General features: G+C 53.6%; 1 protein-coding gene across 2 annotated transcripts; it reads left to right on the top strand.

The window, feature by feature from the left end:
• Nucleotides 1-626: 626 nt before the first annotated feature.
• Nucleotides 627-21,303, top strand: LOC108155493 (histone-lysine N-methyltransferase trithorax). Of its 2 annotated transcripts, XM_033390114.1 has the most exons (9): nt 627-1,283; nt 6,979-7,565; nt 8,638-9,650; nt 10,339-11,443; nt 11,513-11,728; nt 11,798-20,399; nt 20,461-20,594; nt 20,661-20,836; nt 20,906-21,303. In XM_033390114.1, the coding sequence occupies exons 3-9, from the start codon at nt 8,751-8,753 to the stop codon at nt 21,077-21,079; spliced, it is 11,307 nt and encodes a 3,768-aa protein (XP_033246005.1). In that variant the 5' UTR covers nt 627-1,283; nt 6,979-7,565; nt 8,638-8,750; the 3' UTR covers nt 21,080-21,303. The 2 variants fall into 2 exon arrangements, with proteins under 2 accessions (XP_033246005.1, XP_033246006.1); XM_033390115.1 differs by lacking the exons at nt 6,979-7,565; nt 8,638-9,650.
• The last annotated feature ends 522 nt before the right edge of the window (nt 21,304-21,825 follow it).

Genomic DNA, 21,825 nt, shown 5'->3' with positions numbered 1-21,825 from the left:
GATACAATGTCCTTGTCAGCTCAACAATGTCCCTTACATGTTATGCTGCTGGCAACATTCAATTTGTATGGGCCAGACTCATGTGCCGTGAAATCGAGCAGCATTGTTCCACAACATTGCGCGGATTGAGCAACATTTTGCATACCCTGGCAAATGGATATTATAGAATGTTAAAGGTATTTCAACGATATTTTGAAGGTCTTCTTACAGAAACCAAGAATGCATTAATATGTCCAAAACATAACAATCTGAGATCATTTCTATATTAATTAAGTTTTAAAACAGCTTGGAAAAACAGTTTCTTCATTTCACACTCACTTACGGGGCATTCCATACCCACTTACGTTGCATGTTTTTTTGTTGACCTTTTTTTTAACCTTGTTTTCTACACTATACAATAAAAGAGAGTACTTAAAAGTAGTCAAACAGGTAGAAAATTGATTCATTAATTGGATAAAATTACGTGGGCATGGCTACATGTGCTGTATATATAGTAATATTCAACGGAAGATCAAAATCGAGGAATATGTAAAAAGAACTTGAATTCGTCAGTATATTTACGGTATATTTTAGAAATGAGACGGTATATTTTGGTATATTTCTGAGGGTCGGACGGTATATTTTAACGATAAGTCCGCGGTCACACTGGTCACACTGCTCTCGCGTTTTCGGTCGTTAAAAATGCAGAAAATATCCATAATAATTGTAAAACTAATGTGAAATGTGTGTGTGAGTGCTGCAGGCAGTGTCTAATGTTGAAATATAATTGAATTTCCTAGGCGCAATAGGCAGAAAATGTGAAAATCCAAATGGTGCAGCAAACCTGATTTGTATAGAAGAAGAAGCAGGCATTTTTCCATCGTCGTAAAAATACATACATGCAGACACACGCGCGCACACAGCCTTAAATCTATACATGTGTGTGTATATGCGAAACGCGCGGGCGCGAAAGAGAGCACGAGCGTGAACGAGAGCAATAGTAGTAGTCGGTCTTTGTATATGTGTATTTGTGTTCGTGTTTTGTGTGTGTTGGTGTTGTTTTGTGAGAGAGTCTCGCGGCGAATGTGAAAGCCAAAGCAAAAACCAAGAAATAAGTGAACGAAAATAAAAACGAAAAATCGCCATTCGTCCCCTGTCCTCTCTGTCCCTGTCACATTATTTGTGTATGGTGTTTTTGTGATTGTTTCGTGCCTGTTTGGCACACAAAAAAGAGTTTGAAATCGGCCTAAATTGGATATTGGATATATATTAAATGCAGCCTCCCTGCCCTCCCTGAGCGAAAGGTAATTAAGAGATCCGAGTGATACGACCGGACCGGCCGATGAGTCAGTCGGTCCCTGAATTGTGCACGTAGATATTGATTTGACTTCTAACACACACACATTTCCATCCATCCATATCCATATACATTATCCATTATCCATACATATTTACTAACACCCGTACACCTTTTAGTGAGTAGATTTTAGATTGTTGATTTACCGCTGGAATGCAAAGGTGAAATGCAAATTGAGCAGCAGCCTTCCCACTCGTACAACAAATACAGTTACTTTATGACCAAATCATAGTTTCCACGGTACACGTTAGTCGCGCCCACTCACTCTCGCACACGCCCAAGCCCACCCGCAAGACAGCATCCATAAATAACAGTTAATGTGACCAGTGCTGCTGTGCTGCTCTGGCGAGCTAATTGTTTTTGTGGTCGCCTCAATTAAAGTACTGGCGAAACGAGACATCAAAAACGATTGCTTCATCAAGAATAATCATTCGAATGGTTGATATATTATTATTTGGCTACATTATGGTCCCATTTCATCAGTTCGACATAGTGATCTCTGATGCGACATCTAAGAATGCAGTTGCGTTGGTATATCGTTTAACAAGTACTTGAAATCTTAGATTCTCCTGAGATACTTGTCCCTCTCCCTCTCGCTTACGCACACCAGGGCCAAGTGTTTGTATAACTAAAAATTTATCTGTTGCCGCTGTAGCTGCTGCTGTCGTTGAAGCTTTTAATAAATTATACAATAAAATGAGAAACGATCACAGCGGCAGACCGCTAAAACGATCGATGGCTGCTGCTTGGTGTTGTTGTGGTTGTTGTTGAATAATTACTAAATAAATGTGTATTTTTGTAGATATACATATGTATATCTGGTGTTGACGCCATTTTTGTTGCTATCGAAAAGGCAAATTCCAAATCTTGTGAGAGAGTGTTACTGTGTGTGTGTGAGCTTAAGTTCGTGAGAAACTACGCGCCAAATAACATTTGAGGCGTAAAATGAGTAATTGCGCATATTAAAAAATGTGCCTTGCCTTTCAAAGAATCAATAAATCAGGGGAGATCGAAGGAACAGCAGGCCACTGGGCCGTATGCTAACGCTGATTCCGGTGCACGCTCCACTGATCGCCGATGCAGCAGCCGCAGCAGCAGCATCAACTCTTTGAACACCCCTCGACAAAATATTAGTTTTCGTTAGTTCTTGTTGGTGAATAAGGAGAGGGAGGAGGCTGTGCAGCTGCCAACTGGGTTACCTTACCTACCACCACCGCACATCACCGAACTAATACCACAACGAAACAGATGTCCCAACACTCACACGCACACACACTCTCACGCATTTAGTTCGGCTGCTGTTTCGTGTTTCGTGGCAAATTGGACATCTCATCATCATCATCATCATCAAACTGCGTTCACGCTCAGCTCTTAATGCTGCTCATTAATGGCCCAGAGAGATACTCTATTTTAACGGCCCACAGCAATACCAGCACCAATGCTCTCTCACACCTTTTGCATTTTATTGGCGCGCACATTTTTCATGTTTCACCTTTTGCTGCGTGTTTTGATTTACACACACACTCTCAAGCAGAAACACGAACGAGTGAGCGCACACACCCCCGCATGCTCTCTCATTCATGGCTCTCCTCCTATTGTCTGTTGGGGTTGGGGGAGCCATGTGCTGCGCTCTGCTCTCTTGAGGTTGCTTCTCTCTTTCTTTCCATCCATCTCTCTTTGAGGTGAGCGCCAAGCTCATTTGTTGCTTGTTTTGTGTCGTTTTTCTCTTCTTCTTCAGCTTTTGGCCATTGGCTTTCTCTCTTGCGCTCCGCTCCTTGTCTCTTATTGTTGCACATGTATTTAAGGCATTTTTGCATAATTTCATACGAATTTACATATTTTATGTAGCTGTGTCGCGCTCTCGTTTGTGGCAAACTTCGATTTTTTTTTTTCGTACATACATATGTACATATATTTGCTGCTCAACTTGTCAGTCGTGTTTGTTGTGAGTGCGAGTGTATGCAGATAGTTGTCTATTGGGTGCCTGTGTGTGTCTGTGAGTGGGAGGGGGTGCTGGCCGCTGCTGCTGTATCTGTGATTGTCGTGCTCGTGTTTATGGCTCTTAATCGTTCGGCAGTCGATTCGGTTTTCAATCGTCGTTACCTGGTCTGCTCTCTGCCTCCAGCTGTCTCTTTCTGTCTTCCTCGGGTTTCTTGCGCTGCCCTGCTGTCTGCCCTCCTCTGGCATGCTGCTTGACTTTAATCTTCTCAATTACTCGCAATTTGCAAGTTGTATGAGCGCGCCTCTTTGGTGGGGTGTTGGTTAGGGGGGGGGCTATGTCTGTCAGCCAGTCTCTCTCTTTCTCCCTGCCTGCTTGCTTGTGTGCCTGCGTGTATTCCGTTTCATTTTGCTTTTGCCATTCTTCTTATTCATGTTTTTGTACATTTTGCGCTTGTTTTGATTTCTTAATCTTTTTACCATAATTGATGGCAATTAAATTAAAGGTGTGTGAGTGGGTCTCTGTCTCTCTGTGTGTGCTTTTGCGTGTGTGTGAGTCGGCGGCCTCGTCGTGTTTGTTCGGCAGTCTGCTCTGCCTACTGCCACTGCCTGCCTGTTCGGGCCGGTTCGATGTCGCTGTCGATGTCGATGACGATGCGTTCAAATTGGCCAGCTCTCGGGGCTCGCCGCTTGAGATTGTTGCCTGTCATCTCTCGACCTCTTCTGCTCCCCCTTCTCCCCAACGGCTCTCGCGTGACTCTTGTTCAGGCCCGTATGACACTTACAATTGGATTAATTCATTAAAAGAGTACAGCCATACAAGCAATTAGAGATAATCAGAGATAATTAGAGGGAGACGCAATTTGTGTCTTAAATACTGTTGCTACTACATTTTAGATTAGTCTATGTTTTTGCTGATTAAAACAGGATTCATATGGACAAATTTAATATCAAAAATATTTCATACATTTCTCAATATCTAAAAATACTTTTCATTTCAAATCCGAACCGTTTTGTACGTTTCTAGACTCATAACTGTACTGTCAGCCCACGCCCACGCCCCTCTAGTCGGTGTCATACAGATACATCTAGAAAAGTGAGCGTCATACAGGTATAGGCGGTGTCATTCAAATTGCATTCTCCCATCAAAATTCACTCTTTTTTTTGGTTTTTGTTTTTGTGTTTGTTCTGCGCGTTTCTTCTTTGGGACCTGCTCGCGTTTTGTCATTTTTGTGCGGCCTTTTATTGATTTGTTCAGATTGTATTTGCGGCTGGGCGGCGGCCTCTCTCTCTCGCTCTCTCCTGGGTGGGGTTTGCCTTGGTTTGATCTGGCGCTGGGACTGCTGCCGGTGGCATACTATAATTAAAGCGATTTAGTTAATTGATGTCAACACACAGCGTGCTAAGCATTCTGTTGCCTGCCACTGTGCCTTTGTGTGTGTGTTTGTTTCTCAGGCCCAATTTGTGTGCAATTTGTTGGTGAGTTTTTGTACCTGGTAAACGTTGAGAACAATAGGGTATATTGTCTGTAACAGGCATAGAAATCCTGAACACCTGGATCTATAGGTGGACTCAAAGATCAGTCACATTTTGTGTGCGTACTTAACTTTGTTTTCAAATATTGCCCCGCTTTCCTTATGCTCCTGAAAATGTGATAGCATCTAACAAAACATGCATCCCAATCGAACGATGGGCATCTTCTAGTCGGAACATCAACCATTAGTGCCTGCCTCTGTCTGCCTGCCTGCCCCGTGAATGGGTATTAAATTGTTGACAATTGTTTTGAGCTTGAGAGAATTAACCTTTAGTTTGTTATGTCATGTTATTTGCTTTGTGCTTGAGCTTTTGTGTGTCGCCATTAAATAGATACTAATATTGCAGTTTTACTGTTGTCGTTGCAAATATCTAATTATTTATTGTGTATCGTTGAGCAGGCGTTTAGACAAACAGTGCGTTTCGGGATTGTAAGGCAACAGATGGGACTAAATAAATGAAGTTTTGAATGGATTTTTTGGTTGGAAAGATATATAATTCCAGTGTCCCCCCTTTAGGATTCCCTTGGGTAATCTGTAATCTTTCAACTGCCATATACTTTTGAAGCGCACTGTAATGAAGCCAGAGACCACATAGAAGGAAAATCTGATCCAAAGGCCATAATCAATTGCATCACTAGGGGAAGGGGGTGGTGTGCAGTCTATTAAGATCTTTAGAATCAAGTGTTTATTTTTTACACTTCAATCAGCTATGCGAATCGAATGATTATCGATTGAATATGCAAATCATTCATTCATATATGCATATTCAATCCAATTCAATCCGTGCGCACACATTCGAGCCAACTCCAGCAAACGGCAATTAGTGTAATCGCTATGCCAATATACGGAGGAGTGCTATCCAATTAAGCTTAGCTCCGGGGCTTACATCATGCCAAGCGGCCAATCGTCCAACCGTTCGGGCCATAAAGACACTACAAAACCCGACAAAAGCAACAACTAAAAGGAAATTAAATAAAAAATAGAGGAAAATCGACAAATGAAATCACAAATCGCAAACAGACACATAACCGGAGACAGCGACACAGTCAGAGTCAGAGCCAGAGACATCGACTCGCGTACAGTGGGTGGTGCACACACTCTCACACATGCTGACCTGTTTGGCCCCGGCTCAGTCAGGGGGAGGAGTACAGCAGTATGCTCCCGACCACTGTGTTCGGTTCACTCATGCATACAGATACAAAATGTAACTGAATTGACTTGCTGCCTGCCGCCGTCTCTCCTGCCGACTGTGGGGTACAGTTGTCAAGATTGACTAACTAACAAGCAAACCAAACTAAAACCAAACCAAACTAAACTAAAACTAAATCAACCACTGACAAGAAACACCTTTTGGCTCGGCCAACAGGAGTAGAAACCCATAAAAAAATAAATAACAAGCAATAAACGTGGCGTGCGAATGATGAAACGTTAGATACCCTTAAACGGTAGAGTGGATGGTTCCTGTGGGACATATGATTGCGCAGGATTGTGTGGAATGATATCTTTTTTGTGATGTTTGTTGGAAAATCAGAACCATGAAAGTGCTGAACCTTATAGAGAGCCTTGACCACTGGGATTTCATCTAAAAAATCGAACTTAATGATCAAAAATCGTTCCTATGACTATATGATATAGTACTCTGATACTGATAGGTCTTTCTACAGAAGAGCCAAATGAAACCAGAATTCTTGAATTCCTTGAGATTGGTTTGAAAAAGTGGGGTCATAGTTTTTGTTTGTGTCGGCACCAAGTCTTCTTCCCTTCCTCATTAAACTAATATGACCTTTCCGGCGAGGGTATCCCAACGGAAAACAATTACCACACTGACTCATGCTCGTAGGTGGGAGGTGGGAGAAAGGGGAGGGCCACACAGGAGCAGCAGCAGTCAGGCCGCATTTGAGCTCCTTGCAATCTACTCACACGAACACACACACGCACACAACCATGCACATCCATGCACACACATAATCATCGCACACCCACCATTCACACTCTCCCCCTCACACGCACACACCACACTCTCCAACAAAAGTCAACTTTCAACTTGTGTGTTTGCCCAACTGCGACGAAGCGAACTAATAAATTTCTACTTTGTTTTCTCTCTCTCCCCAACACCTACCAACCCCCTCAACCCCTCAAACCCCAACCCCCTCTCAATCATTTTTGCAGATTCAAGAAAACTCTGCCAAACAACAGAGACACAGACTTTTGTGCGCCAGTGTGTGTGAGTTGGTTTGTTGGTATAGTTTTTGTGGAGGAATGGCAATGATGTAGACCAGAGCCGATGCCACGATGATGATGATCCGATCCCGATAATGATTATGGGGATGATGGTGATAATGAGCATGATGAGGCCGCAGGGGCAGACCCAGAACGCTGGCTTCTGCCACAGCAACAGCAACAGCCAGCGCCAGCGCCAGCAGCAGCAGCAGCAGCAGCGGCAGCAGAGAAGTTAAGACGAAGTTTTTCGCGGAAAGTACAGCAACACAGCAATGTGGAAAATTGTAAATACTACGAAGTTGAGCGAAAACGGAGAACGCAGAAAAACTAAACGCGCAAAGAGAAGAATTTTCTCTCACTCTCCTCCTGTCACCCAGCCTTAGAGGCCATAAAGAGCGAGCGAGAGAGAGAAACAGAGCAACAGCAGCAACAGCAGCAGCAGCGGAAAAACAAAAAAAAGAAAAAACTGTCGTAAAAAGGCAGTCATAAAGGAAAAACCCACCACTTAATAGTGGCCAACAGCAACAACAACAACTGTAAGAATTTCAATTTCCAGCGCAAAAAAAAAAAGAAAATAGAAAAGAGAAACAAAAGCAGCAGCAGCAGCGGCAGCAACAACAATGCAAAACGAGAAAATCCTGGCAGAGAAAAAGTTCAAGTCTGAAGTAGAAAAACCACTTAAAACGTCGATGAAACGTCTATGGGACAGCGTGACAGAGACCAAACGGACGGACAGGACAGAGAGAGCGAGAGAGAAGAGCAGAGCAGAGCAGAGCATAAGAGAGAGTTCAAGAGTTTCTTAAAAAGGAGTCTGGGAGAGTGAGAGAGCGTGGCGCGCGTGCTACAAGGAGCAGCAGGGGCAGTTGTTTTTTGAGGGGTATTTAGTGGTAGGAAAGGTGGTGTGGCTCGTCTCTGTGTGCGTGTGTGTGTGTGTGTGCTGGTGGTCACGCAAGACGTGCCAGCGGCAACGTAAACGCCAGAGCGAAACAAAGGCAGCTGCAATTGCACCTTTAGCGCGCTCTGCTCTGCTCTCCCTCCAGCCCCCAAGGTATATTGCCGCGAAGGTAAGGCAGTCCGCGTGAGAGTGCAGCCCAAGACCTGCCTGCCTTACCCGCCTTCGGCAATATACCTTGAGAGTGCAGTCCAAGGAGCGCGCAAGAGTCAGGCTCAGAGAGGGAGAGAGAGTAACCAAGCGAGAAAAAAAACAGAAAGAGAGAGAGCGCTCAGACAAAGCCGAGGCTTGACGCGTTGTCGCGCTTTGACGTCACCTTCGGCTTTATTCGAAATTTGCAAAGCAAGGAGCGAGGAACGGAACGAGGAGCGCGCGCGAATAAAAAAACCAAGACGCAAGTGGGGAACGCAAAAAAAGAAGAAGAAGGAAAAGGAGAGCTAGAGCCGAAACAGGAACGAGCAGAAACGAGTCGGGTCGGTCGTCGCGTACCGAAAGGGGGGAAAATTGACGCATTCCAAAGACGCGGTTCGGTTCGGTTCGGTTACAGGAGAAGGGGAACGGGGGCCGCAGTGTTGTTGTCGTTGCTGCTGCAATACCGGTATTTCTGTGCTGGGTGTCGTGTCTCTCACGTGAACCGTCTCTCTCTCTTCATACAGTGTGTGGGAGCCAGGAAAGCGCCAACCTGCTCCGATATCCAAGTGATACCCCTATCGTGTGCCCCCCGCAATCGAAGGCAAATGCAACAAACAAGCGGAAGAACAACTCTATTATGGGCCGCTCCAAGTTTCCCGGGAAACCCTCCAAGTCGATCAATCGTAAGCGGATAAGTGTCCTGCAATTGGAGGAAGATGCTGCTGCCACCGAAGCAACAACGGAGCAACAGCAACAGCAGCAGCAGAGTGGACAGAGCGCTGGATCGGCGGCTGCGCGGGATAAGGGCAACAATTGTGATAAAGACGAGGATGACAATGCCCCAGGCGGTGCCTCCATCAGTGGAACAGGCGGTGGTGGCAGCTCTGTAGCCACAAACAACAGCAGCAGTGGCGGTAGCAGTGGCAGCAATGGATCGACAGGAGGCACCACCAATGGCAGCGGGGTGAATGGCGGAGGAGGAGGCGGAGGTACGCATCACAAGAGTGCAACCGCTGAGAACTCTGAGGATCTCCAGGAGGAGGAGCAGGATGAAGACGATGACAGTGCTAGTGCCAGTGGCAGCCACAATGGCGAAAAGAGGACAACAACGACAGCCCACTCCACCGCCGCCGCCGCTGCCGGTTCCTTTGTGGTCAGCAGTGCATTGCTGCAACGTGCCCGAAAGGGGGGCAACAAGAAGTTCAAGAACTTGAATCTGGCCCGAGGCGAGGTGATGCTGCCCTCGACATCGAAACTGAAGCAGCAACAGCAACAGCAACAACAATTGCAACTTAATTGCCCCGCTGCATCCGCATCCGCCTCCACCTCCGCCTCTGCCTCTGCCAGCTCTGTGCCCGCCTCCTCCCCCTGCTCTGCAGCAACGTCGTCTTCTTCTTCTGCTGCGGCAGTGTCTCCCCCAACGACATTGCCACCTGGCGGCGTCTCACCTAGTGGAGGGGCAGCAGCAGCAGGAGGAGGCGGAGTAGGAGTCGGGAACCCCAGGTCTGTGGTGGAATCGGTCGAAGATGTTCCATTGGTAAGTCTCGTTTGTTGTGTGTGTGGTGGCTGCTCTCTGGCTCTGTGTTTCGCTTTATTTATGAATAAGTTTAAGCCGCTTTTCCAACGCTACCCCTCCCCATCCCCCCCTCTCGCCTCTCGCCACTTCCCCGCCCTGATACCTGCCACAGATTTTCTGTTTGCCTGGGGATTGCGTGTGCTGCAACCCCCATCCTGATATTACCATTTCCCCCCCGCCCCACAGAATGTAAATAAAGAAGAGGTAGCCCTCTCTCCACTCTCCCCCTCTCCCCTCTCCGCTGCATCGCTCGCTTACCTGCTTAATTGGCTTTTATGACGTTTTAGCGCTCTTTGCAACTTCCACATGTGGTGTCGTGTCTGTCGTGTCTGGGGTGTGTACCCCATTCGGTGGCACATACTTAGTAACTTGTTTTTAGCCTTAAACCGTAGCCATAGCCGTATACCCCTCTCCCCTTCCCCTGCTGTCCTTACTCCTGCTTCTTTTCTGCTTTCCTCCTTTCCTGCCTCTTCTTTCGGTTGCATTTTCGAGTTTGCTTTATTCCCTTCCCCCTATCCTATCTATCCGCCCTTTTGCTTGCCTCTACCGAGCCCCGTAGTCAGTTAGTGCATGAATTATTGATTTTGTGGCGGAACCCCCGATCCGAACCCTTTTTCTGAACACCCTTTTCCGTTTCGCACTCTTGCAGAAGCGCAGGTTGAGCGAAATGCCCAGCGAAGGAGGGGCCGCAGAGGCCTCAGCGGCCACAGCAGCTGGAAACGGAGGAGCAGCAGCATCAGGTGGAGCACCAGGACCAGGCGGAGCACCAGCAGGAGGCAGTCCGAAGTCAACAACGGCCACAGCGACAGCTCCTGCTCCTGCATCTGCTCCCGTCAAACAGAAGAAAACTGTGACATTCAGGAATGTCCTCGAGACGAGCGACGACAAGTCGGTGGTGAAGCGGTTCTACAATCCGGACAATCGCACGCCTCTCGTCTCGATCATGAAGAAGGACTCGCTGAACCGGGCAATGGCCTACTCCCGCAGCGGCGAGTGCATCGTCCGGCCCTCCATTCTCTCCAAGATACTCAACGTGAACTCGAACATCGACAAACTCAATTCGCTCAAGTTTCGATCGGCCCCGCAAGCAGCGGGCCAGGAGGCAGGAGGAGCCCCGAATGTGTTTGGCTTCTCGCGGGCCTTTGGGGCGCCAATGGAGGAGGATGAGGCCGAGTCGGAGGCCGTCACCTTCCGACGGAACGAGTCGGAGGACGAGGACATGGAGGAGGACGAGGGAAGCGATGAGGGCGACGATCAGCAGGAGGAAGACGACGACCAGGAGCTGGACAACGACGAGGCCGCCTCGGAGAAGAGTGCCGGCGAGGAGATGCCCGAAAAGGACTCGTCCTCCTCCTCCGAGGAGAAGCAGCTCGTGCTGGACACGCACTTTGTCCTGCCAAAGCGTAGCACCCGCTCCTCGAGGATCATCAAGCCCAACAAGCGGCTGCTCGAAGAGGGGGCCATCGTCCGGAATCCCACACCCAAGGCCAAGCCCAAGAACTACTTTGGCCTGGGATCGGAGCCGGGATCGTCCTCCTCCGCCTCCGCCGCCAGAAAGGAGACGTTTCCCAGCTTTGGGGGCCTGAAGCTCAACAACAACAGCAGCAGCAGCAGCAGTAGCAGCTTTGTGCTCTGGCAGCCGCGTCTCCAGGTGCAGATGGACACCAAGCCGACCGCAGCCTTTGGCGCCACATCCCCGCACAGTGCCATTCCGCCAACAGCAGGCGTGTCCTTCGGGACACTCGCATCGACAGGTGAGAGCGACCCCCAACCATTTGAAACCCATTCTAATCCCTTGGTTACCTCCCCCCGCCCCTTGATAGGTGCCTCAACGACCTGTGCTGTGTGCTGCACAGCCGTCAGCAGCAAGGAGGTGGCCCAGGAACGCAAATACGGGATCGTGGCGTGCGATGTGTGCCGCAAATTCATCTCGAAGATGACCAAGAAATCCATATCGGCCAACTCCTCGTCCGCCACTGCCTCAGCCAGTGCCGCGGGCACTTCGGGCCCCACGCAGCTGCAGTGCAAAGGAACAGAGGGTACGAGTCCCTTGAGATCTGTGTCAGAGATGATGCCCCAACTAATCCCTGCCTGTATCCTCCCCCCAGGAACCACCTGCAGCATTCATTCGCCGAAGAGCAGCCTCCTGAAGAACTTCAAGAAGCTCTACAAGGAGCGTTGCACCGCCTGCTGGCTGAAGAAGTGCCTCGTCTCGCTCCAGCTGCCGGCGGCGCACAGGAGTCGATTGGCGGCCATCCTGCCAGCGAATATGGCGCCCAGGGACAACAAGTCTGGAGCGGAACTGCTGTCGCCCACGGGAGTCGGAGGAAGCCTGCGATTCGCGCCCAGCTCTTCGAATGGGAGCAACGGATCCTCCTCCTCCTCCTCCGGGGCGGCTGTGTCCTCTGTGAAGTGGAAATCGAATGCAGATGCCACGTCTGCTCCAGTGTCGGCGCTGACGTCCATCAAGGCGAATCCTTTGGCCGAGAACAATGTGACCTTTGGCAGCACGCCACTCCTGCGACCCGCCATCCTCGAGAAGCCTCTGTTCCTGAAGATTACCAGTGCAACGGATCAGAAGGTGCCCGCCTCCGGCTCCACAGAGGTGCCTGCGATAAGTCCCAATCCAGAGGCCAAGGCCACACGAAAGGCGAGCAAACAGGAGAAGGAAAGGGAAAAGGAGAAGGCCAGGGAGCTGGACAGCGAAAGGGAGAAATCTTCAGAAGAAACGCCTGTCACAGAAGCTCCGCAAAAGGAAGAACAGCAGCAGCCAGAACAGGAGGCCACAGGAGCTGCCCAGGCGGAAGAGGGGGACACCCTAAAGAGGCAAAGGATTGACCTCAAGGGCCCCCGGGTGAAGCATGTCTGTCGCAGTGCCTCCATAGTTCTGGGTCAGCCACTGGCCACCTTTGGCGAGGATCAGGTCGAGGAGGAGCAACAGCAGCAGCAGCAGAACGATGGTCCAGCAGAGCCATCATCTGGAGGAGCTGCCGACAAGACAGCTCCCATGCTGACGGATGAAAACGATAATTGTGCCACCTGCACGACGACAGCCACAACGACAACGGGTCTCTCCAGTGAAGACAGCAAGGCCAAGAATACTCAAACAGAGGCTAAGAAGGGAACGGCAGGAGTGAAAGTCACAACCAGAAACGCAGCCGCCGTGACGACCTTCTCCGCCTCGAGCCTGAAGCCCAGGAACGGAGACATCATCACGGGCGGCGCCAACAGCAGCAGCAGCCAACAGTCGGCGTCGTCGTCCGTGCTGGCAGCGGGAGTCGCAGTCGGAGCCAGTCGAAGGACAAAGGATCGCCAGCAGCAGCAGCAGCACCAGCAGCAGCGGACTCTCATATCGATAGACTTTTGGGAGAACTACGACCCGGCGGAGGTCTGTCAGACGGGCTTCGGCCTGATCGTCACCGAGACGGTGGCCCAGCGGGCGCTGTGCTTCCTGTGCGGATCCACGGGGCTGGATCCGCTGATCTTCTGCGCCTGCTGCTGCGAGCCGTATCATCAGTATTGCGTGCAGGACGAGTACAACCTGAAGCACAGCTCCTTCGAGGACACCACGCTGATGAACAGCCTGCTGGAGACGTCGCTGAGTGGCGCCCACTCGTCGCTCAATCAGCTGACGCAGCGCCTCAACTGGCTGTGCCCGCGCTGCACAGTGTGCTACACCTGCAACATGTCCTCGGGCTCGAAGGTCAAGTGCCAGAAGTGCCAGAAGAACTACCACAGCACGTGCCTGGGCACCAGCAAGCGGCTGCTCGGGGCGGACAGGCCTCTCATCTGCGTGAACTGCCTGAAGTGCAAGTCCTGCAGCACCACCAAGGTGTCGAAGTTCGTGGGCAACCTGCCCATGTGCACGGGCTGCTTCAAGCTGCGGAAGAAGGGCAACTACTGCCCGATCTGCCAGAAGTGCTACGACGACAACGACTTCGACCTGAAGATGATGGAGTGCGGCGACTGCAACCAGTGGGTGCACTCCAAGTGCGAGGGCCTCAGCGACGAGCAGTACAATCTGCTCAGCACCCTGCCCGAATCGATCGAGTTCATTTGCAAGCGGTGCGCCCGCCGCGACAGCTCGCGCCTGAAGGCCGACGAGTGGCGGCAGGCGGTGATGGAGGAGTTCAAGGCCAGTTTGTACAGTGTCCTCAAGCTGCTCAGCAAGTCGCGGCAGGCGTGCGCCCTCCTCAAGCTCAGTCCCAGGAAGAAGCTGCGCTGCACGTGTGGCGCGGCAGCCGCCAACGGCCAAGGCCAGGGCCAGGGCCAGGGCAAGCTGCAGCCGAAGGCTCTGCAGTTCAGCAGCGGCTCGGACAACGGCCTCGGCAGCGACGGGGAGTCGCAGAACAGCGACGACGTGTACGAGTTTAAGGAGCAGTCCCGGAACGTCAATCTGCACAATTCCAAGGGCAGATCCGCTGCGACGAAGGCCTGCTCCTGCTCCTGCCAGCAGCAGCAGCAACAGCCGCTGTCGCACTCGTTCAGCCTCGTGGACATCAAGCAGAAGATTGCGGGCAACGCGTACGTCTCGCTGGCGGAATTCAACTACGACATGAGCCAGGTGATCCAGCAGAGCCACTGCGACGAGCTGGACATTGCCTACAAGGAGCTGCTGAGCGAGCAGTTCCCCTGGTTCCAGAACGAGACGAAGGCCTGCACGGACGCCCTCGAGGATGACATGTTCGAGTCGAGTCGCTACGAGGACCAGCTGCAGCTGCAGCAGCAGCAGGAAGCCGGGCCCTCCGCCTCCGTCTACGCCGAGCACTCGTCCTCGTCGCAGGTGGCCCGCGCTGGCGTGCTGGACATACCCCTCGAGGAGGTGGACGATCTCGGCAGCTGTTGCGGCATCAAGATGCGGCTGGACACGCGCGTCTGCCTCTTTTGCCGCAAGAGCGGCGAGGGGCTCTCGGGCGAGGAGGCGCGACTCCTGTACTGCGGCCACGACTGCTGGGTGCACACGAACTGCGCCATGTGGTCCGCGGAGGTGTTCGAGGAGATCGACGGGTCGCTGCAGAATGTCCACAGTGCGGTGGCCCGCGGGCGGATGATCAAGTGCACCGTCTGCGGGAATCGCGGCGCCACCGTTGGCTGCAATGTGCGCTCCTGCGGGGAGCACTATCACTATCCCTGCGCGAGGAGCATCGAGTGCGCCTTCCTCACGGACAAGTCCATGTACTGTCCGACGCATGCGAGGAATGGCAACGCCCTCAGGGCCAATGGCTCGCCCAGCGTCACGTACGAGTCCAACTACGAGGTCTCCCGCCCCGTCTACGTGGAGCTGGACCGCAAGCGGAAGAAGCTCATAGACCCGGCGAAGGTGCAGTTCCACATCGGATCCCTGGAGGTGCGGCAGCTGGGAACCGTTGTGCCGCGCTTCTCCGACTCCTACGAGGCGGTTGTCCCCATCAACTTTCTGTGCAGCCGCCTCTACTGGTCCTCGAAGGAGCCCTGGAAGATCGTGGAGTACACGGTGCGCACCACCATCCAGAACAGCTGCTCCTCGACCCTCACCGCACTGGACGTGGGACGCAACTACACGGTGGACCACACGAATCCCAATGGCCACGTGGTGCAGCTGGGACTAGCGCAGATCGCCCGCTGGCACAGCAGCTTGGCCTCGAGGAGCGACCTCCTGGGCGCCACAGACGGCGCAGACGGATGGAGCGACTATCCCCATCCCCATCCGCATCCGCATCCCAATTCGTGTGTCCCGCCGGACGAGAACACAGAGGAGGAGCCGCAACAGAATGCGGACCTGCTGCCGCCAGAGATCAAGGATGCCATATTCGAGGATCTGCCGCACGAGCTGCTCGACGGCATCTCCATGCTGGACATCTTCATGTACGAGGATCTGGCGGACAAGTCCGACCTGTTTGCCATCAGCGAGCAGTCGAAGGACGGCACCAACGGACCAGCAGGACCGCACCAGGCGACGCCGCATCCCATCTGCGACGAGGACACCCGCAACTCAAACACCAGTCTGACGGGCGGCGGCGGCGGCAGTTGTTGGCCCGCCAGCAATCCCGTGGAGGATGCCATGCTCTGCGCCGCCGCCCGCAGCTCCACCCAGGTGCAGGTGCTCAAGACGCGCGCCTGGCCGAAGCTGGACGGCAACAGTGTGGCGGCCATTAAGCGGCGCAAGCTGTCCAAGAACCTGGCCGAGGGCGTCCTGCTCAGCCTGAGCAATCAGCAGCGCTCCAAGAAGGAGATGGCCACCGTCGCCGGGGTCTCGCGGAGGCAGTCGATCAGCGAGGAGGCCTCCACGTCCGCGGTGCGCAGCAAGACCTTCACCTGGAGCGCAGCCAAGCGGTACTTTGAGAAGTCCGGCGGCCCGGAGGGGGCCAGGGAGGAGCCCGCCAAGATGCGGATCATGCAGATGGACGGCATGGACGACTCCATAACGGAGTTCCGCATCATCGGGGGCGACGGCAACCTGTCGACGGCGCAGTTCACGGGACAGGTGAAGTGCGATCGGTGCCAGTGCACGTACCGCAACTACGACTCCTTCCAGCGGCACCTGCCCAACTGCGAGCAGATGTCCGCCAGCGAATCGGAGTCGGAGCACGCCCACGCCCAGCAGCTGAGCGCCGAGAGCCTCAACGAGCTGCAGAAGCAGGCCCTGGCCGCTGCCACGCTGGGAAATGTCGGGGGACTCAACTACCTGCAGACGACCTCCTTCCCGCAAGTCCAGAGCCTGGGATCCCTGGGCCAGTTCGGACTCCAGGGCCTGCAGCAGCTGCAGCTGCAGCCGCAGTCCCTCGGCAACGGTTTCTTCCTGTCGTCGCAGCCGACGAGCCACCAGGCGACGGCCAACGGCACGGACGAGCTGCAGATCTACGCCAACTCCCTGCAGAGTCTCGCGGCCAATCTGGGCGGAGGCTTCACTCTGTCGCAGCCCCAGGTGGCGGCCCAACAGCAGCCACAGCTCATCGCGGTGTCCACCAACCCGGATGGCACCCAGCAGTTCATCCAGCTGCCGCAGACGATGCAGGCGACGACGACGGCGGCGCCGGCGGCCACCTACCAGACGCTGCAGGCCACCAACTCGGACAAGAAGATCGTCCTGCCGCTGAATGGGGCCGGCAAACCGCTCAAGACGGTGGCCACCAAGGCCGGCCAGCAGGCGACGGCGGCGGCCAAGCAGAAGCAACTCAAGTCCGGCGGGGGCCATCACCAGGTGAAGCCCATCCAGGCGAAGCTGCAGCCGCAGCCACAGCAGCACCACCAGGTGCACCACCAGCACCAGGTGCACCACCAGCAGCAGCAGCACCCGGGAATCACGGTGGCCAGCAATGGACAGCTGCTGGGGCAGGGCATGCTGCAGCCGCAGCTCCTCTTCCAGAGCAATGCCCAGCAGCAGCATCCGCAGCTGATCCTGCCGCAGCACACCCAGCCGCAGAACATCATCTCGTTCGTGACGGGCGACGGGAGCCAGGGCCAGCCGCTGCAGTACATATCGATACCGACGACGAGCGACTTCAAGCCGCAGGCCCAGGCGGCGCCCACATTCCTGACGGCCGCCCCGGGCGGGGGGGCCACCACCACCTACCTGCAGACGGACGCCAGCGGGAATCTGGTGCTGACCACGGCGCCCTCCAACTCGGGCCTGCAGATGCTCCAGTCGCAGCCGCAGGTGATCGGAACCCTCATCCAGCCGCAGACGCTGCAGCTGGCCACGACATCGGCGGCGGGGGACGGCAGTGCCATCCAGAATGGACAGAATGTCCAGCAGCCGCTCATCCTGGGCGGAGCCACGGGAGGCGGAACGACTGGGCTGGAGTTCGCCACCGGGGGACCGCAGGTCATCCTGGCCACGCAGCCCATGTACTACGGCCTCGAGACGATCGTCCAGAACACGGTGATGTCCTCGCAGCAGTTCGTGTCGACAGCAATGCCGGGGGTCCTCAGCCAGAACGCCAGCTTCTCGGCCACCACGACGCAGGTGTTCCAGGCGAGCAAAATCGAACCGATTGTGGATCTGCCCGCCGGCTATGTGGTGCTCAACAACGCGGCAGACGGCAGTGGCAGTACATTCCTGAATGCCGCCAGTGTGCTCCAGCAGCAGCAACAGCAGCAGCAGAGCCAGGAAGAGCTGCTGCAGAATGCCAACTTTCAGTTCCAGACGGTGCCGCACACCTCCTCGTCGGCGGAGTACACCTCCGCCCCCCTGGTGGTCACCGCCAAGATTCCGCCCGTGACGCAGATGAAGCGAGCCGCGAACGCAAAGGCCAACAACATCTCCGCTGGTGGTGGTGGGGGCGTGGGAAAGGTGCCGCCACAGCCCCAGGTAGTGAACAAGGTGCTGCCCACGAGCATAGCCACACAGCAGGCCCAGCAGCAGCAGCAGCAGCTGAAGAACGCGGCAGCAGCGGCGGCAGGGAAGCAGCAGCAACAGCAACAGGGTGGCGGATCCCAGGGGCAGATGAAGAGCAAGGCCACGGCGGGATCCGCATGCGGAGCGCCGCCCAGCATCGCCTCGAAGCCGCTGCAGAAGAAGACGAATCTGATACGGCCCATCCACAAGCTGGAGGTGAAGCCGAAGCTGATGAAGCCCACGCCCAAGCAGCAGCAGCAGCAACAGCAGCAGCCACAGGCGATGCCTGTCGGGCAACTGCAGCAACAGCAGCACCAGCAGCAACATCCACAGGTGCAGCATCCTCCGGTGATTAGCCAAGTGCCCGCCAAGGTGACGATCATCCAACAACATCAGCAGCAGCAGCATCGGCCACAGCAGCCGCAACAACTGATGCAGCAGCAGCCGCAGCAACAGCAACAGATGCAACAGCAGCAAATGCAACAGCAACAGCAGCAGCAGCAACAGATACTCATCCAACAGCAGCCGCAATCCCAGCCAGCGATGCCCATCATCACGATTGCAGAGGCGCCACCATCGATGGCCGCGCAGTTCGTGATGGAAACCCAAGTGCTCGAGCAGCAGCAGCAGCAGCCGGAGATGATCAATCGATTGCAGCACTTTGCTGGGAGCAGCTGCCTGCCCACCAATGTGGTGAATCCTTTGCAGCTGCAGGCGACGCCCTGCACCAGTATCACCATGACGAGCACGAGCACCACCAGCACCACGACCAGCATCAACTGTCGACCCACGAACCGCGTGCTGCCGATGCAGCAGCGCCAGGAGCCAGCGCCGCTGCCGAACGAGCCCGTGGTGCCGTCGCCCACGCCGCCCAAGCCCCTCGTGGAGCAGCAGGTGAACCTCCAGATCTCCAGTGTGTCCAAGTGCTACGCCCAGAAGACGGTAGCCTCACCATCGCCATTGCCGTCGCCTGTTTACGAGGCAGAGCTGAAGGCGGCCGCTGCGCTGGAGAGCATCGCTCTGACCTCGATGGCCACCATCCTGGAGGAGGACCCGGAGCAGGAGGAAGAGGAGGAGGAGCAGCAGCAGCCCACAGAGTCCATCTACATGGAGGGATTGTACGAGAAGCAGCAGCCGGAGGCTAAGAGCGAAGTGCTCCTGATCCATCAGCAGCAGCAACAGCAGCACCAGCACCAGATGGTGAGCAATGGCTACCTGCTGGAGAAGCACAGCTACCAGGAGCCATCGGTGCCCATGGACACGGACAATCCCTACGACGAAGATCTCGACGACGATGAGGACGAGGACGACGACTTCAGCCTGAAGATGGCTACGTCCGCGTGCAACGACCACGAGATGTCCGACAGCGAGGAGCCGGCCGTCAAGGAGAAGATCAGCAAGATCCTGGACAACCTCACGAACGACGACTGTGCCGATTCGATAGCCACAGCGACGACGGCCGAAGTGGAGGCCACAGCCGCCGGCTACCAGCAGATGGTGGAGGATGTCCTGGCCACCACTGCGGCGGCAGCGGCAAGCTCTTCCTCCTCTGCGACCTCTGCGTTCGAGGCCACGGCCGAGGAAACGGCAGCCGTGGAGGCAGCCGCCACCTACATCAACGAAATGGCCGAGGCGCATGTCCTGGAACTGAAGGAGCTACAAAATGGCGTCGAACTGGAGCTCAAGAAGCATCAGCAACAGCAGCTGCAGCAGCAGGAGGCGTCCACGAAGGAACAGCAGCAGCAGCAGGAGGAGGAAGCAGCCTCCTCCGTGGCCATGGAGGTGCCCACAGCAGCGGCCCCTGAACCGCCACCACCGATGCGCGAGCCGAAGAAGATCAGCGGCCCGCATCTGCTGTACGAGATCCAGAGCGAGGACGGATTCACGTACAAGTCCAGCTCGATAGCCGAGATCTGGGAGAAGGTCTTCGAGGCGGTGCAGGTGGCCAGGCGGGCCCACGGCCTCACGCCGCTGCCCGAGGGACCGCTGGCCGATATGGGCGGCATCCAGATGATTGGCCTGAAGACGAACGCCCTCAAGTACCTCATCGAGCAGCTGCCGGGGGTGGAGAAGTGCTCCAAGTACACGCCCAAGTACCACAAGCGGAACGGGAATGTGTCGATGGCGGCAAGTGCCGGTGGACACGCCTCCGCAGGCAGTGGAGGCAGCGCAGCAGCGCTGGCAGCCCTGGCTGCCGCTGGCGCGGATGCCCAAGCGTTGCTGGACTACGGCTCGGACCAGGATGAGTTGCAGGAGAACGCGTACGATTGTGCGCGCTGTGAGCCGTATGCGACTCGATCCGAATACGACATGTTCAGCTGGCTGGCCTCCAGGCACCGCAAGCAGCCCATTCAGGTGTTTGTGCAGCCCTCGGACAACGAGCTGGTCCCAAGGTAAGTGGCTCTTTCGGTCCCCTATGGGAGGAGTCCCACTGACTTGGACTTTCCTTTGCAGAAGAGGAACGGGCAGCAATCTACCGATGGCCATGAAGTACAGGACTTTGAAGGAGACCTACAAGGACTATGTGGGCGTGTTCCGTTCCCATATCCATGGACGTGGTCTCTACTGCACCAAGGACATCGAAGCGGGTAGGTGTCGTGGATGTGGAGTGGAGAGTGGAGCCTCATGAAAGAAATTCCCTTATATTTTCGCAGGTGAAATGGTCATTGAATACGCTGGCGAGCTGATTCGCTCCACGCTGACGGACAAGAGGGAGCGCTACTACGATAGTCGCGGCATCGGCTGCTACATGTTCAAGATCGATGACAACCTGGTGGTGGATGCCACCATGCGGGGCAATGCGGCCCGTTTCATCAATCACTCCTGTGAGGTGAGTACTTTTCAAGCATTGATTACCGTTTCCCTGGGGGCTTATATTAATTTGTATGCGATTTTGCAGCCAAATTGCTACTCAAAGGTCGTCGATATACTGGGGCACAAGCACATCATTATCTTTGCGCTGCGTCGCATTGTGCAGGGCGAGGAGCTGACCTACGATTACAAGTTCCCCTTCGAGGACGAGAAGATACCCTGTTCGTGCGGCTCCAAGCGATGCCGCAAGTACTTAAATTAGAACCCAAGGATGGATGGAATATATACTCAGTATCGGAGACAACGGAAACATGAAATATGAAAAAAGAAACACTTGTAGTTAACGGTTATTTGCGATCTATGTTTGATCTATCGTGATATACTTTTCGTTTTATACATACTCCCCCCCCCCAGCCCCACAAAATAGAACACCCCCATGAAAAAGTCTTAAGTAAATGTAAGAGTTAAACAGTTGATATTATTATATATCCTATATATATATCTTACACGCATACACATACAGCATACAGCATACAGCATACACATTTATATAAATAGTATATACATGAATATCTGAAAAAGAGCATGAATAAGGAGCACATATTAAGCGGCAGCAGCAGCAACGAATGCAACATAAAATCCCCAACAATATATATGTATATCCACACCCCAAAACAACAAGAACAACAAAAAGAACATATAGAAACTCGATGACGTCAGTATTCAGAGGGGGAGGAATAATTAAAATTAGATATATACCATAATATCTAGTGTCTAGGACTAGGGCTCCACCCACACACAGATTCTAACAAAACACACACACACACACACACACACACACACGAGATCTATAATAAGCCTAGGATATAGTCGGGTCGAGTTGTGGGGGATGTTTGGAGGACGTTTACTTACAGGGGCTTTGTGTTAGATTGTACATATAAATCGCATACGAATTATAAATATATACTATATATACATTTATGCATAGAAATATTAAAATAAGAATTG

Source organism: Drosophila miranda, chromosome 2 (genome assembly GCF_003369915.1).
Source record: "Drosophila miranda strain MSH22 chromosome 2, D.miranda_PacBio2.1, whole genome shotgun sequence".
In the NCBI taxonomy this organism is placed as follows: domain Eukaryota; kingdom Metazoa; phylum Arthropoda; class Insecta; order Diptera; family Drosophilidae; genus Drosophila; species Drosophila miranda.
This window is presented reverse-complemented; position numbering and strand designations above follow the sequence as displayed.